This window comes from Xiphophorus maculatus, chromosome 18, assembly GCF_002775205.1.
Source record: "Xiphophorus maculatus strain JP 163 A chromosome 18, X_maculatus-5.0-male, whole genome shotgun sequence".
NCBI classification, from domain to species: Eukaryota; Metazoa; Chordata; class Actinopteri; order Cyprinodontiformes; family Poeciliidae; genus Xiphophorus; species Xiphophorus maculatus.
This window is the reverse complement of record NC_036460.1, coordinates 31,871,255-31,887,365: the sequence shown is the minus strand read 5'-3', so window position 1 is coordinate 31,887,365 and position 16,111 is coordinate 31,871,255. Positions and strand designations below refer to the sequence as shown.

At 39.8% G+C, this 16,111-nt stretch overlaps 1 protein-coding gene across 1 annotated transcript in view; it reads right to left on the bottom strand.

Annotated features, from left to right (window-relative positions):
• The window catches only part of ulk2 (unc-51 like autophagy activating kinase 2), a 43,700-nt gene that overhangs the window by 24,035 nt on the left and 3,554 nt on the right, over positions 1 to 16,111 (bottom strand). The window contains exons 3-7 of the mRNA XM_023351788.1: positions 16,027 to 16,068; positions 7,888 to 7,920; positions 6,516 to 6,552; positions 5,347 to 5,520; positions 5,007 to 5,080 (exon numbers count right to left, since the gene is read on the bottom strand). Coding sequence (XP_023207556.1) covers positions 5,007 to 5,080; positions 5,347 to 5,520; positions 6,516 to 6,552; positions 7,888 to 7,920; positions 16,027 to 16,068 — 360 coding nt within the window. The remainder of the gene's footprint in view (positions 1 to 5,006; positions 5,081 to 5,346; positions 5,521 to 6,515; positions 6,553 to 7,887; positions 7,921 to 16,026; positions 16,069 to 16,111) is intronic.

The window sequence follows — 16,111 nt, the reverse complement described above, 5'->3', positions numbered from 1 at the left end:
GAGGTGTTCAAAAGAAGAGTGAGATTTCTGGGACGTCTTGTCTCTGGTGAGGGCTACACGATGGATCCAGCAGAAGTGGCACCAGTTCAAACTTTGAAGGAGAGAACCCCCACAACTGTAGGAGATCTGAGAAAAATGCTGGGATTTCTCTCCTATTATCGAACATATATACCCAACTTCTCCAGAATAGCTAAGCCCCTCTACCAGCTTCTGGCTAGTCCATCGGAAAATCAACCTGAAAATCCACCATCAGGAAAGCAAAAAGACAGACGGAACATCAACACTGCAAGAAATAAAGGTAACCTTCCATCAAACACTCCCATTCACTGGACACAGAACCATCAAGAGACAATAAACACACTTATTGACAAACTCACTGAGCCTCCCATCCTTGGGTATCCAGATCTCACCCAACCATTTATTCTGCATGTTGATGCTTCCCAGGAAGGGTTGGGAGCAGTTCTGTATCAGAGACAGAATAACAAAATGGTTGTCATTGGGTATGGATCTAGAACACTGACCCCACCTGAGAAAAATTATCACATGCATTCAGGAAAATTGGAATTTCTAGCACTCAAGTGGGCAATATGTGAAAGGTTTAGAGATTATTTGTACCATGCACCTCATTTCACTGTATATACAGATAATAACCCCCTGACCTACATTCTCACCACAGCCAAGTTGAATGCCACAGGTCACAGGTGGGTTGCCCAACTTGCCGATTTCAATTTCACCATTAAATATCGACCAGGCAAACACAATACAGACGCAGATGGCCTCTCTCGCATGCCACTGGACATAAATGACTTATTGCAGCAATGTACAGAAGAAGTGACTCAGGATGTGATTAGTGCTTCAATTCAGGGAGTGACTGTGCTTCAAGATGCCCCATCTGTCTGGATAACCACGGCTCACATCAATACACTGGACTTAGTAAGGGATGCCTCTTCACCTTCATTGCCTGCCCCACTAACACCAGAACAGATCAGAGAAAGTCAAAAAAAGACCCTCTCATCAAGCAAGTCATGCATTATAAAAGCCGAGATCAATTCCCCCCCAGAGGAGTGGTGAAAACCGAGCCTGCAGATGTTAGAGTGCTCTTGAGGCAGTGGCGAAAACTATATATCAGCGATGATGGGATCTTATACAGAAAAGCAGGACATACGTCTCAGCTAGTTTTGCCAAAAGAACATCATCCGTTAGTGTTTCAAGAATTACACAAAGAGATGGGTCATCTGGGGGTCGAAAGGACTCTGAATCTGATCCGAGACAGGTTTTATTGGGTCAGAATGCAGCAGGACACAGAACATTTTGTGACCCAAGTGTGTGAGTGTCTAAAGTCAAAACGACCACAGAGAGCAGCCAGAGCACCACTGATGCCAATTGTGACAACACGTCCATTCGAACTGGTTTCAATTGATTTCCTGCATCTAGAGGCCTGTAAGCAAGGCGATGAGTATATTCTGGTTATAATGGATCACTACACTCGCTTTGCACAGGCCTACCCCACAAAAAACAAATCCGCAAAAACAGTTGTGGAAAAGCTATTTGATGACTTTGCCCTTCGCTTTGGCTTTCCGGAGAAAATCCACTACGACATGGGGAAGGAATTTGAAAACCAGTTGATGGCTCAACTGCAGAGGTGTTGTCACGTGCGAGGGTCCCACACTACCTGCTACCACCCACAGGGTAACGGACAAGTGGAGCGATTTAACAGAACCCTGCTGTCTATGCTCCGTACGCTCACAAGTGCGCAAAAGTCTGACTGGAAAAAGTCGTTATGTAAGATGGTGCACGCATATAACTGCACCCGCAGTGACACCACCGGCTTTGCTCCATATTATCTACTCTATGGGCGATCCCCACGTCTGCCGATAGATCTCCTGTTTAACATACAGCCAAATGAAACACAGCAAAGCTATGCTGAGTATGTCAAAGATTGGCAAAGCAGGATGCAGCAAGCCTACAAGATCGCAACCAAAACTGCCACCCGTGAATCGAACAGAGGAAAAAAAGGATATGACAAAAGAGTTTATGGAGCTGACCTGCAGCCTGGGGGGCGTGTGCTTGTACGCAACTTATCAGAGAGAGGAGGTCCTGGTAAGCTCAGATCCTTTTGGGAAGATAAAGTGCACATCATCACAAAGAGAAGAAGTGATATCAGCCCAGTATATGAAGTAGTACCAGAAGGAGGTGGCAAAAGACGTGTGCTGCATAGGAACCTCCTGCTCCCTTGTGACAGTCTGCCAATCGACAGCCCAGAAATAGACTCAAAAATGACAAAAAGGACTAAAAAGACTAAGTCGAATACATCTCCATGTCATCTTTGTCAACGAGAAGAATCTTCAGACAGTGAGAGGGATGAGGAAATGGAGCTAGTGTGCCAGTTTCCTCCTGCTCAGCACAGTGGTCACCGAGCTGTCAGCTTAAACCCAGATGCTGAACCATTTACACCAGACCTGCCTGACCAAGACAACGCACCGAAAGTGAATGAATCTCAGGCTAATTGGATGAACAACATACCAGAAGAAGAAGATGGAGGCCAAGACATGGAGCTACACCAGGATCTCCCTGAGCCATCTGCAGAAACAGCTTCTGAGGAAGAAGAGGATGCAGCTGTTCCACCACCTGCATTCAGCTACCCAAAGAGAGAGCGTCGCCGTCCGAGGATGCTGACCTATTATGCTTTGGGTGAGCCAACCATGGTGGAATTAGGCATTAAAGAACTACCTGTGAGTATGATCCCAACCGGTAAAGAACTTTGGCGACCCTGGGTAGTTCCAGGTGTTAAAGTACAGAGTTAAAGACACACTGTATATAGGTTTAAGAACTACATTTAAAAGAAAAAGACTATACTTGAATTCTCAAAAGACAGTTTATTGACTGTGCTTTCAAGACAAAAGACTGGTATCAGAAAAAAACTGCGGCTGAAATTAAGGTTCTGTTACACTAGAGAGATGATCTGAACATATTTAGAAGTATTTGTAACTGGACATTTGTAATCTAAAGTGACAATATCCTCTGTTAGTGGTGGACACTATTACAATAATATGTAATATATGTATGTAATGAATGTCATGTTAAGTACCTTACTTATAACATCACTTCCAGTAAAAGGTCTTTAAAATGTCATAGGACATTTTTTTTTTTTTTTTTTAAATGAGGGGGAGAGTGTGGCATACAGGCCATTTTGATGGACTAGTCGGGGTAAATTAATACTGTTTTGTGTTTATTAATACTGTTTTGTGTTTATTAATACTGTTTTGTGTTTATTAATACTGTTTTGTGTTTCGTTGTGTGTTATTTACTAGTGGTGTCGCAGGTTGACGTGGTTGCGGAGGGGGTCAATATCATTCCGCCGTTGCTAGGTAACGATGGTTGTGGAACGGTGGGGAATGTGCTTTTTTTTTTCTAACGGCTGTTAGGAACGAGACCGCTAACGGAGTTACTTTGTAACAATTATTAAATTAAAATGTTGCGGACTCAATCTCAATATCTCTTTTGATTGTTTGTCACCGTTACACAAGCTCCTGGCAAAGGTAAGAACTCCAAATGTTGACCCTGTATATTGTTCCCCAACAATGTGAACTACATCAGTTTTTAGCTCCAAATGCAGAATTCAGGAAAAGTTGCTGAGCACCACCACCCAGGAATACAAGATCCTCCATAGCATCCCTGAGTTGATCTGCCTCACCACCCTGTTCCCATCAGCAAGGATGGGAATCGAGAACCAGTCCTTCTTGTTCAATTACATAGAATGATCCCGCATAATGGTTCCCATAACATGCGACACATTTGCGTGATGACATAATTCCACGTATGTATTTTGCTTTTGAAAGTATTCAAAGTATGTTTATATTTCACAAAAAAAAAATAATAATACTAGGGTCAGTTGCAACATGTTCAGAACTTTAATCACAATAAAAGGAAGACATGCCTCCAGCATCTTCAACCAGTTGACCACACAGCATGCAACTGATTTGTATGACTGTAGAGTTTGATACGTTGCTTAGCAACGGCGGTGACTCTCGAGGAGAGCTTCCACCACTGCATCTGCTATGAATGTCCCAGGTAATGTTAAACTCTGCGTCCTGGTTATTGTTTTAATGTGGCGTCATACTGTATGAATAATCTCCATGTCATTTACAGTCAGACTCAATCCATTAGAATATGGGTTCCAATAAGGCTTGTTTTTTTACATTAATAAGAACCTTTTGAAAACCATTCTAAAACATATTTTGATAAGACCCACATTTCTTCATTAGGAATATTTTTTATTGGTTTGATTTAATAGTCTAATAATGCTTTCATTAGCTTTATCCAAGAAATTGTCATACATCAAGCTTTATAGCAGCATGTGGGGAATTAATCAGTATAACATGTTTAACTTGTGAACAGAGTTACATAAATGCATGAATTTTCATTAATATTCTGCTTTACTGAATAGGACTGTAGCTGGGGACTGCCAGAGTGATGCTGGCTCAGAGGTAAGCTCTCACAGTGTTAGGGACCTCTTTCATCGAGGCAGGGAAGAGTAAAATGACAGAGGCAAAAATATAAACAATAAATAACATCTGAGAGGCTGATTTCCACAGCTGGACACACCTCAAGTCTTGAAAAAGCCTTCCTGAAAAGGCAAACATGCAGATTTGTCTGCACAAAAACTGTTCATATGCAGAAAGTTGCATTTCATGATAAAATGTTCATTTGAAAAAATTATTCTTATATTTTAAGCCAGCTTTAACTTTATTTGAATAGAATAAAACATGATGTATATGTTTAATTATAGTTAATTTCCTCACTCTGTGAGAATCGGTAAGTGAGATTAATAATGGAGTTGGTACTGAAATACTAATCAATTCCCATCCCCACTCATATACGAGTAGGCATAAAAAAATATATAGTTGTGCAGATTTTACTTTTAGAACCAAGTGTGTGAAAAAAATAAAAAATAAATGAAACATAGTTCCGTATATAAAACAAATAAGCATCTCTAATCAACTGACCATGTACATTGGTGAGCCACAGAGTGTGGCTGCCATCATGTTGCTCTGGAGGTATCGTGCAAAACCAAAGTCAGCTGCAGGACAGAAAACCAGAACAGAAGTGATTACCAATGTCATCACAAACAACAGCAACTTTTATTCTAAAAATCTGGAATGTTTCAGGAAACTGCAAAACAAAGTAAAAAAAAAACTCCATGCAGAGCTCAGAAAGTGGAAGATGACTCCACCAGAAACATTTTAATTGTGTTAATTCCAATCAGTCTTATAGTACATTTTAGTTCACAACCTTTGTAATTTCAAGTATAAATAAAAAAGAAATATTGTTGTCTTCTTCCATTACCAATTTTGATGCGGATGCCACTAATGCTGGACTTCTTGCGGCCCAGGTATGACAGTAGGATGTTCTGGGGTTTCAGGTCACGGTGGATGACTCCTTTGCTGTGAAGGATGCGCATGGCAGCAGCAATCTGCTGGAGGAAAACCCTCAGTGTGTCCTCTCTCAGAGTACCTTTAGCTTCCAAAAGAAAACAGAAAAAATAATTGTTACTCAAAAGTAGGTCCAGAATGTAACTGATAGTTGTAGAGGATGCATCAACAAATAAAAGGCTTCAAATCAGAGTACTAATTTGATTTAATGTTAGCTTGTCGAATCAAGCATTCTTTGTTAGTAAAGCACAAAACTGCTTTCTGCAGTGGTTGAGAATTTTCATGCTTTTTTTATTGTAATGCTCAGAAATGAGTGGAAAGGATTACCAGAGTATATACAGACAACCTTTACACCACAGTTATTTAAGAAATTCCAGAAAGAGGGAGTTTCCATGCTTTGCTTGACTTTCAACAACCTTGCCTTCAGTTTAAAACTCAGAACTATAAGGATTCAGATGATACACAAAAAATAAAATATCCTATTTTAAAATTTTTGGATGAGTAAAAGTTGTTGTTTGTGCTAGTAACTAAGTAAACCAGTGATTCATGAATGCGACCTAATTTTAGGCTGATAATAGAAATACATGGTTCTTTTATATAGTAAATCAACATAAAAAGCTTGGAAACTGCAGATCTGAGGAGGAGCTGCGTCTCGAAGGTGGGGCTAGGTCCACCCAGGCGTTTTGCACAACTGAATGGCTGCCATGGAGATTAAATGATTTCTCAAACATAAGTGAAAGAATCAAAGCAACATTCCAGGTATGTTTTTGATGAGGGGATAGCATTATAACATGATGGAAAGCTCAAAAAAGTGGATTTAACATAACACTGCCCCTTTAATAGTTGTTGCTTATTTATGAGGGGCCAATGTGACCCAGGAAGTGGACAGAGAGGAGGACTTCTTTACACCACCTCAATTATACACAAGCCATCTCACACAGAGATCCCCACCACACACACACACACACACCCCTACACTTGAAACAGCTACTGCAGTCACATGGCTTTTCCTCCAATGCAGCATTATTAACTTTGATCCATGATAATCTGTGTGCATGTCACACAGATTAGCGAGAGTCTTACCTTGCAGATAGTCAGCAAGATCACCTCCATTGCAGTACTGTGAAGAAGACAGACGCCATCAGACTCAACATAGTTCAGCTGAAGGCTGCATTATGTCATCATGAGAACATACAGTTAGTGTTGGAGGGTGTCTCTGCTCATGTTCAAGTCCTAGCCCTGATAACAGCAGGCTCATCAATTAATGCAGAAGATGTCTGGAGCCTTATCACTGCTGACAACCATTTACCCTTCTTTAAGAAGAGGAACACAATAGGCTGATAAGATGTTAAAAGGTGACCTTCTGAGAGAAAAGAGAAATGCTCAGAAGCTGCTTGTTGCTTTCCGCCTTCTTAGACTTATGGGCTAATTATTTCCACCCTTGAAACACAACTCTGGCTATTGGACCTTACTTATGATTGGATTAATTAATTTTGTACTCATATAAATGATACATTGAGTTTTTTTGTTTTCAAATCAATCAAGGAATTTTTCACATGTAAACACTGTTGTGAATGAACTGTAAAGGGGAGACAGCAGCAGGAGTGTGGATCAGAAGCAATGTGCAGCAACACAAGACTGGTCCTCCATTATCAATTTGAGAAATGTGTTAGTCATCTCATTCTGATGATCTGTTCTAGTGACATGTGGAGGACGGTGCATAACACTCATATTTAAAGCTCTGAATGCTTTAAAGGGGCAGTATTATGCATCTTCCAGGCATATATGTAGTTTTATACCACAATCAAGTAGCTATTTTAACTTAGACTTAGTTGTTATAAAAATACCATATATATTTCAAATATGACTAAAAGAAATTTGATTTTGTAATTTAACTCCTTGAAATTGCACCTGTCTTTTTAAAAAAATCCTACTTTCTGAAACTCCGTGAAGTCATCACAACATTACTCCTCTAATAAGCCTTCAACAACGTTGCTACTGAATAGTAGCTCCTATAATGAGCCCAGCAGATGTGCAGTTCTACCAGGCATTTGCCAATTGTTGATGGCTAGTCTAAAGGAGCTGAGGGAGAAAATCGCAGGGGAGGGCTGCCTCGTGAGGCGGAAGCTCAGAAACTTGGAAACAGCAGATGTGAACAGCAGACGTCTCGAAGGTGGAGCTACATTCACCCAGGTGTTTTGTATAACTGAATGGTTGCCATGGAAATTAAAGGATTTCTCAAACATGCATGAAAGAATCAAAATAACACTCCAGGATATGCTTTTGGTTGAGGGAATAGCATTTTGACATAATACTGCCCCTTTAATAGTTGTTGCTTATTTATGAGGGGTCAATGTAACTCAGGAAGTGGACAGAGAGGAGAACTTACACAAGCTAGCTAGAGGATACATAATTTTGAGTATTTTCAGAGCCTGACTCAAGTTTCTACACTTACCTCCATGACCAGGAACACAGAGTTGGGAGTTTCCTGGAAGAGAAGAGGCAGAATCAGTAAGAGGAGCCATTCGTCCTGAAGCAGCTGTCTACTTCACCACAGCAACAAGAAAACAACCACTGGGACTGTTTTAAAGTACACAACACCAACACTTCCTTTGTGTTAGCATAAAGACATTTTTATTGATAGTTACTTCTCTCAACTTCTATATGGTTTGTCACAATACAAATGTCAACCATGGTGAACAATACGTAGTGAAATGAGAGTGTGGTGGTGCAAATCTACTACATGCCATAATCTGTTTTTACTTAAGTTCTAGTATGCCACACTTCTCTATAGAAACTTTCTGGTTTATTGAGTCAGCTTAAAATAAACAACTGAAATAAATGTAAAGCATTTTTCAAAATGACTGGATCTGCAGTTTCTGCCACAAGTATTGTATATCAATTCCCTCTTTCATTTGTTTAATTCTTTAATTTCTAATGAATTCCCATTTGTTCAAAAGATGAATAAATGTTACAAGATTTTAGACAGAAATTAGCTCGGAACGCAATATAGGCTCTGAACTTCCGACCACTACAGCCTGCTCCCATTATCAGGTTTCTGTATCTGAAGGCGACACGAATATGAAACATTTAGCCAAAGCAGTGATAAATAATGTACATTTTTCACAAACACTGTCAAATGGCTAAAAACTCTTGGGTATAAATTGAAATGCAGTTATCCACGAAGGAGGCTTTCTACAGAAAGGTGTAGCGCTCTCTCCATGACCGTTTTGTTAGAGCAAAACAGAGGATGATGGAAGGGAGCAATTAGATCCAAGCATGTTTAATATTTGAAACTTAATTAAAAAAAGACACCTAATGTCTCCATTTGTCATTCTGCCTTGTAAAGTGGACTAGAGTAAATTATGAGTATCATTTTAATACCTATATATTGAACAGAAATTATTAATAATTTTGAATCAAATCATAGACACCAAAAATTTAAATAATAATAAAAAAATAGTAAAAGATTCCCACCCCTAGAATTTGTCACCTATTAGAGTTGCAAACTTAAACAAAAAATTTATTTCTTCTAAGATTTGCATCTGGCCGAGCACAAGGTAATAACTGTATTATCACATTTGAATGAGTTCCAATATAGCAGCATAAAATAGCAGGCTGCTGATACAGCACTGTCATGCTGCAGATTTAGTCAGAAGCCAAGCTTGTGTGTAATGTTCTCATGTCTTGAACCATTCAATCCTCAACATTGACCAATTCAGTCCTGCAATTTCTCCATCTGCAGGTAGTCGGACGAAGTGGGGGTGGGGGAGGTGCTACTGTATGCATCCAAGTGTGCTAAAGGGAGGTTGCATAATGATTTATTGTGCAGCGCAGTTTAAAGAGAACAGAGCTGGGAACAGTGTGTGGGGACTGGCAGCAACCTTGTCACTGGATGGGACAAGGGTAATCGATAAATCTCAGAAACCACAGAAACACACTCTGTGTGTCATATAACCATCATGGTTATATTAATGAACCATGATGGTTCATTAATATAATAATCCTTAATGACTGTTATTCAAAAACAGCCTCCCTGATGCATGGAAAACTGCTACTGGAGAAGACGGAGGCCATTAACTGTAACGATGAGGAGAGAAGCTTCCGTTTTCAGCTTGCTGTAAACAAGGCAGGTGGAGGAGGCTGCACACAGTCCAGCCTTTGTACAGTTAGAGGAAGTAGCAGCTAACCGTTATGAAAGGAACGGCTGCTCAGATCATATTTATGGCCCAGTGTGTTCTGGCATCACACTGCTTGGATAAAGGGGGAAGGTTTTGACTGCAGATGGTGGGCTGCCAGCCAGAGGCTAGGCTCAAAACAATCCTTTCCAGATCAAAATCCTCCAAAACAACTCTGATATAAATAGCCATCTATGTCATCAGAACATGCTCAGTCATATAACAGTTTCCCAAGCAGCTAAAAGTAACAATCTGCTGTGAAGAAATGAAGGCAGCAGAAAAGACAAGAAAAAAACTCAGCACAGACGTAAACAAAAATCATACTGCCAAGAGTCTGAAAACCAGTGTTTGTTTGGCTGTTGGGTCATTGCGTCACATTCCAACAGCAGCAGCTGACAGTTGCGTAACAGTGTGTGGAATAGGAAAAACAAGGACCAGGAGTGTGTTTGTGTGTGCAAGAAAACATGTTTGTGTGTAACGACAGTTCGTAGCAACTAGACGAACGATGTCACGCAAACGCAAGCCTGTCCATTTAGGAAAACAGCAGCACACAACGGTGACCGAGTCAGATGAGCAGGAAAACACGACACAGGAGGGTGAAAGGCCAGGAACAGTTGGAGATAAAGAACAGTAGATGTTTATCATCCGAGGGCCCAGGCTGGTGTGCATCATGAGTATTAACTCCTGCTCCTGTGGTGAAGCAACATATCAACACAAGAGGCACATGTCAGAGTGCAGGTGACGGAGTGTGTTCACGTGCCTCAGTCAGCAGCAGTGAAAGCATTTCAGTTCCACCCACTCAAATGTCTGGAAAGCAAACTGCTAAAGGAATGTAGGCTTTCTAGGAAACTCCAGCTGGCTCCCCATTTCACTAAGCGGATCCAGATATATTCACCCTCAGCCCCCTTTCCTTCTCACTTACCCTCAATCTAGATGGAATGTCTCAAGAAATTAGGACATGAACATGGGCCCCTCCAAAGACAAAGCCACACTGTTGGACTGAGCCTGGAGCCTAGACAGACCTCTCACGGTACAGTTCCAACATTTGCTACCACAGAGTTCAACAGCTGACACAAAGAATGCTGACTGTGTCTGCTGGACTGTTTACGCCCAACTGTATCCCATGATTCACATGTGGGTGAAGCAAAACTTTCACACACAACCCAAACATACAAAGACATATGCCGTTGTACTCTTCAGTGGTAAGACCATGCAATGGCAGCCAGTCTGTGGAGAAAAATGTCAACTTTACAGATGGTCGAGATATAATTAGGCAAAACATTATTATGTCAACGTAAATTAGAGTCATAAACACTGGGTGTAATACAGCAATGACTTCAAAAATGTTTTCACACCTGATAGTCCGGGAGATGTTGTGCAATTTGGGACCAAAACTGCAAAATTTGTTTCAATTCCAGCTGCTGTGGTTCTCTTTCACATTGCACTGTATCAAACCAACCGAAACCTTTTAAAAACCTGTTCTCCCCCGATGGTTGCGCTGAGCGCCACTGAAGACGACACTGAGTGCAACTTCCTTCTTCACAAAATGGAAACAAAAATAGAATGGCATCAGATTTTAGCGGTTGTAGGATTTCTCTTTCATCTTTGGCAAAAGACCATGAGCCATTTCTTCAGCTAGCGTAGGGCTGTGCCACATGGATGAAAATATGATAGTTTTTTGTTTTAAAGATCTGCAGTGCTGAAAAACTGGTGATAAGACCTTTCCTGTCTTATCCATGTTCCTCGAGCTTTTGTACTCATTTCCTCCTTTCAGTCTGTGCCACTGGTGTTTTTATTTTAAGCAGTTATGAGGCACAGTGCCAAAACCTGAAACTGCTGCTGTGCAAGTTATCGAAATTGTTGTTAGGTAACCAAAAAGTGACCAAGTTGTAGATGGCAACCACCTAGCTTAGCTGGCCATGAGAGTTTGAGCAACTAATGCCTTTCCTCTGCTTGCATCCCCCAGAATGCTGTGCAGTTCTAGATCATAGTTCAGTAAAACTATCAACATTCTATCAGACGTATTTTCTACTGATATTGATCACATGTTTATTGTGATATACATTATTCATTTTTTGGCCAGCTATACTAGAGCTAGACACACACCTTTGTTTTGGTTGTATTTACCCAGAATGCCCTGCACTGTAGTCCATTTCCTGCTTTTGGAGTAGTCTTTGGTTCGCTTGGAGTTCATATATGAATTCAAACTGAACCAGAGTTCAATTTAACCGAACAGAGACAAAGGTTTGTAGGTTAGCCAGAGTTACACTTTTCAGAGTTTGATTACGCATCCACATCTCCCCAAATGAACCGGACTTTCCAGACAAACTAGAGTTTGATTAGAAGTGGAGTACACAGGGTTAGTGTGTGTGCACCCTAAAATTAAAGATGCACCGATCAGAGGTCTTTTGGGCAAATTTTAAACCGTTATGTTTTTTAAACTCTGACCAGTAGATTTTACTTATAGTGATCAAGATTTCTCAACAATTCTAAATAACAAGATACTAGAGGTGTACTGATCGATCGGCCGATTATAATCGGCCGATTTATCTGAAAAAGTGTATGATCGGTGATTGCCCATCACCAAAACCGATCACTTGTATCTCACTTCGCAGCCTGCCTGTGCAGCTGATTCCCTCTTTTCTTCACACTGCGCAAGCGCGCAGCAGCAAATGCTAAGCAATGTGGTGTGGAGCTATAACTCTCAGAGTGAATGGGGAAGTTTGCGTGTTGCGGAAAAACACCTCCACAACACGCGGACATGTTTCGGGGTGAAGCATGTCAAAATGCATCAACACAATGAATCTAATATGGAATGTAAAAAACAAACACTTAACGGGGTATTGCTATCTCAAGGCATAATCCAGGAAAAAAAAAAAGACATCTGGAACAGTCAGACAGAAGTTAAAACAGCGCACAACTACCAACATTCACCCTGATAAGTATTGTCAAGTTTTGTTTTGTTTTCTTGTGCAATTCCCCACTTGAAAAGGCTAGTCTCTACAATGAAGTTTTCAACTGGATTTCACTCAATGAAGAGCCTTAATTTTAGTTGTTCCATCTTTATTTATGCATGGATGGTTACTGTTGTCATTTAAGTGAAAAACCTTGAAAGAAACAAATCTATTACATGCTCTATTACGTAACAGGTCTGCGATCGGCCAATACTTACATGTGAAGCTGATCTTATCAACCTCGGCAAGGGTCTAAAAATCAATCACCGTCCTCTGTTGCTCTGCCATCAGAGAGTCTGACAGACCTGCCATAAAGTCATAGCTGCACAGTAGCTGTTAATAGTCACCCCACTGTTGCCAACTCAGTAACTTTCTTAATATATTTATCAACATTTCAGACAAGGAAAAAAATAAATAATAAAATCAAGATCAGCCAAAATCAGAATTGGCAGGCCTGGTTTTTAAATATTAGTAATTGGCCAGAAAACTGCAATCCGTGTACCCATACTTTATATGAAATATTACTTTTCACCTCAGTTTGAAAAAAAACTAAGCTCTTTGGATCAGAATAAATACAATGAAAACAGCAAATAGTCAGTCAGACCACTGATTTATAAAGACATCGTTAACCATTAAAATTAAAATTCTTTCATGTTTAACAATTTTTAGATCAAGTTGCTGTCAGAAATTCAGATTCAAGTCTATTCACATAAAAATGTCCTCCCTCATTCTGCATAGCAAGCTCTCTTCAGTCTTTTTACAGCGGTGCATATATGTGTGTTAATCTGTGTAAGGCAGGTGAGATGTTTAAGCATACTATGACTGCTTGATAGGAAGTAAACCACTGTGTTAATCCTGTCCTAGTGCTGAAGCCAAAGTTATCTCACCAAACCACAACACAGCCAAGTAGTTCATGGATGGAATATAAACTATAGGTTACAAGCACAAACAATCATACCTACAATATTTAGAATTCAACTTTATCAAGCTTCCTGTTAAACACTCCAGTAAAGGTGTGAAATGTATGATGTTTGAGTTAAAATTCTTAGCAACTATTTTGCAAATCCTGATTTATGTGTTTTCTTGTAATCTGTAATCCTACGTACCAGCAACCCCACATCTCGCTTTCAACATATTTTTTACAGTAGCTGCTTCTGTTGCCGCATAACTAAGCAGGCCCAGACGGAGCCAAAACACTCATAGATCAAACCAAAACATCTCTGCATCACATGACTGAGTCACAATGTTAAAACCAAGGTCCACTAGTGATTTTGATATTTATTTTGCATCATTTATCTTCTTGTTTGAAGAAACATTTTGCTTCCATAGATTAAGGCTTCATGATAAGTTTTAACAGCAAAAATATGATACCTGGATTAAGAAATTGAGCTCAGGTCAAAAGGCAAAATGATAAGATTTTAAAATTCCAAAACAGTTTTATGAAGCCAAATTGACATTTGACCTGTATACCCCAACCTCAGCAGGGAATCCACTACATGACTTTATGTTTATGACCACAAGCAGGACAAAAATACCTTTACCATAGTGTGACTGCATGTTATGGTACAGTTTAAACAGACTGGCTTGTTAAACTCTGGTTGCTAAACCGAGAAGCATACCACCTCCAAACAAGGTGTAAAAACAAAAAAGTAGAGTGGTGCAATAGCCTAAAACAATCTTAATACAGTATTTAAAAGAATAATAGTAACAGCGGATCTGTTCCAGTATCTGTCACAAGTCAAGTGCTGTGAGCACACCATGTGACTCAGATGAGGCCTTTTCAACTAGGAATACAGCTGGTAGCTCTGGTTGGAAATGTGCATGATTTATGAATAGTTTAATGCTTTATAGACCAGATGGAATAAAGTTGTCATTTCATTCTATCAAGCACTTCAAATCAAAATTACAAGCATTACCTTTCAAAGCCTACTTACTAACAGAGGCTGGGTTTTAAACACACACTGCAATCTGGCTCTGGATGAAGTTATGACATCAGCAGTGGCAATGTAAATACAGGCACAACACATGTGCTCAAACGCTTTGAAAGTCTTTGACAGAGGAGCACAAACATGTAGGAGAAACAGATTCTGTTTGAACAGAAATATTTTACAGCAGGCCAAGAACCACTTCAAATTTCAGAACATTCTGTAAGACAGGAATTCCTACAAGGGATCATTTTCTTGTGATGTTTGGCAACTGACTTCTTGTTTTGTCCCCCTCTGATAGGTTAACCAGGGCTCCATAACAACTCCACCATTTTTTTGTGGTGGGCCATGAGTGTCGTTGAGCAGAAATAAAAGCCTCAGCTACGAACTGAATTTAAGAACATAATGCATTAAAATTTCTTTAAAAGGGACTATTCTTTAAATAATTGTGGTGGGCCATGAGTGTCGTTGAGCAGAAATAAAAGCCAAAGTTAATCTATCAGATTATAGAGAAGATTCAGAGAGAGATGCTTTTGATCTTGGAAAAACAACAAGTATGGCATAAATTACTAGAATACAGTAAACCCTCGTTTATCGCGGGGGTTGTGTTCCGAAAAGAACCCGTGATAGGCAAAATCCATGAAGTAGTTACCTTGATTTTTTACAATTATTATACAGCATAATTAAATACTCTACTTTGAAACCAAAGAACAAAACCTGTTTTCAGGCCCAAGCATTTTTTAAACAAATATAATGCTTTCTTACAAATAACTACAGTAAAATAATCATTTTAATCATCAATACAAAGTACAGTAGGACAAATTGACTCGCGTATTTCACTGTTCCTCTGACTGTGATGCTGTGGCCTCACTCCGCTCTCTACAGAATACAGTTTCTTCTCAAGCCTGTGGTGCAGGTGTGTTTTTTCGAGAGTAGAACATAGTTATCGGTAGTTGTTGTCGCTCTTTATTTCTTCTGGGCAAAAACAGTTACCAAAATTTGCCAAGCTGTATTACGTATATTTAAATACCATAACGTTATTGGCACACAGGTGGAGGAGAAGCGTGGAGACTGTTTAGCCAATCAGGACGCAGAATACAATGCACTGTGAAAAAAAACTGCACAAAAACATCCGCGAAGGAGCGAGACCGTGAAAGGTGAACTGTGTTATAGCGAGGGTTCACTGTACATGAAGTATGTGAGTTGTGTTTATCTGGACACATTGGACTCCAATTAAAATAGTCAAAAGATTTCTTAGAGAAACTCTTCCCTCAAACACACTGTGTGACCTTGTCTCTACTCCCAATATAATCAATGTGATCTGATGTTTTCTTATACTGTAGTTTGTAGAGTCTGAGTCACCTAGAATTACCAGGTCACATGGGAATCAGTCAGACTCTGATTGATGCATCTCTAAATAAGACAAAACGACAACTATGAAACAGGAAATCTAAGATCATTACTGATACCAGTCAATTTAAAATGGACACAACATTCAGACATAGCCTCCAAGTCCACACTGCTTTTTTCCACTTACCTGAACATCATAAAGAGCCACAATGTTTTCATGTTGCAGTTCCTGAGTAAAAAGAAGAGACCATCGTGATATATAAATGGCAGCA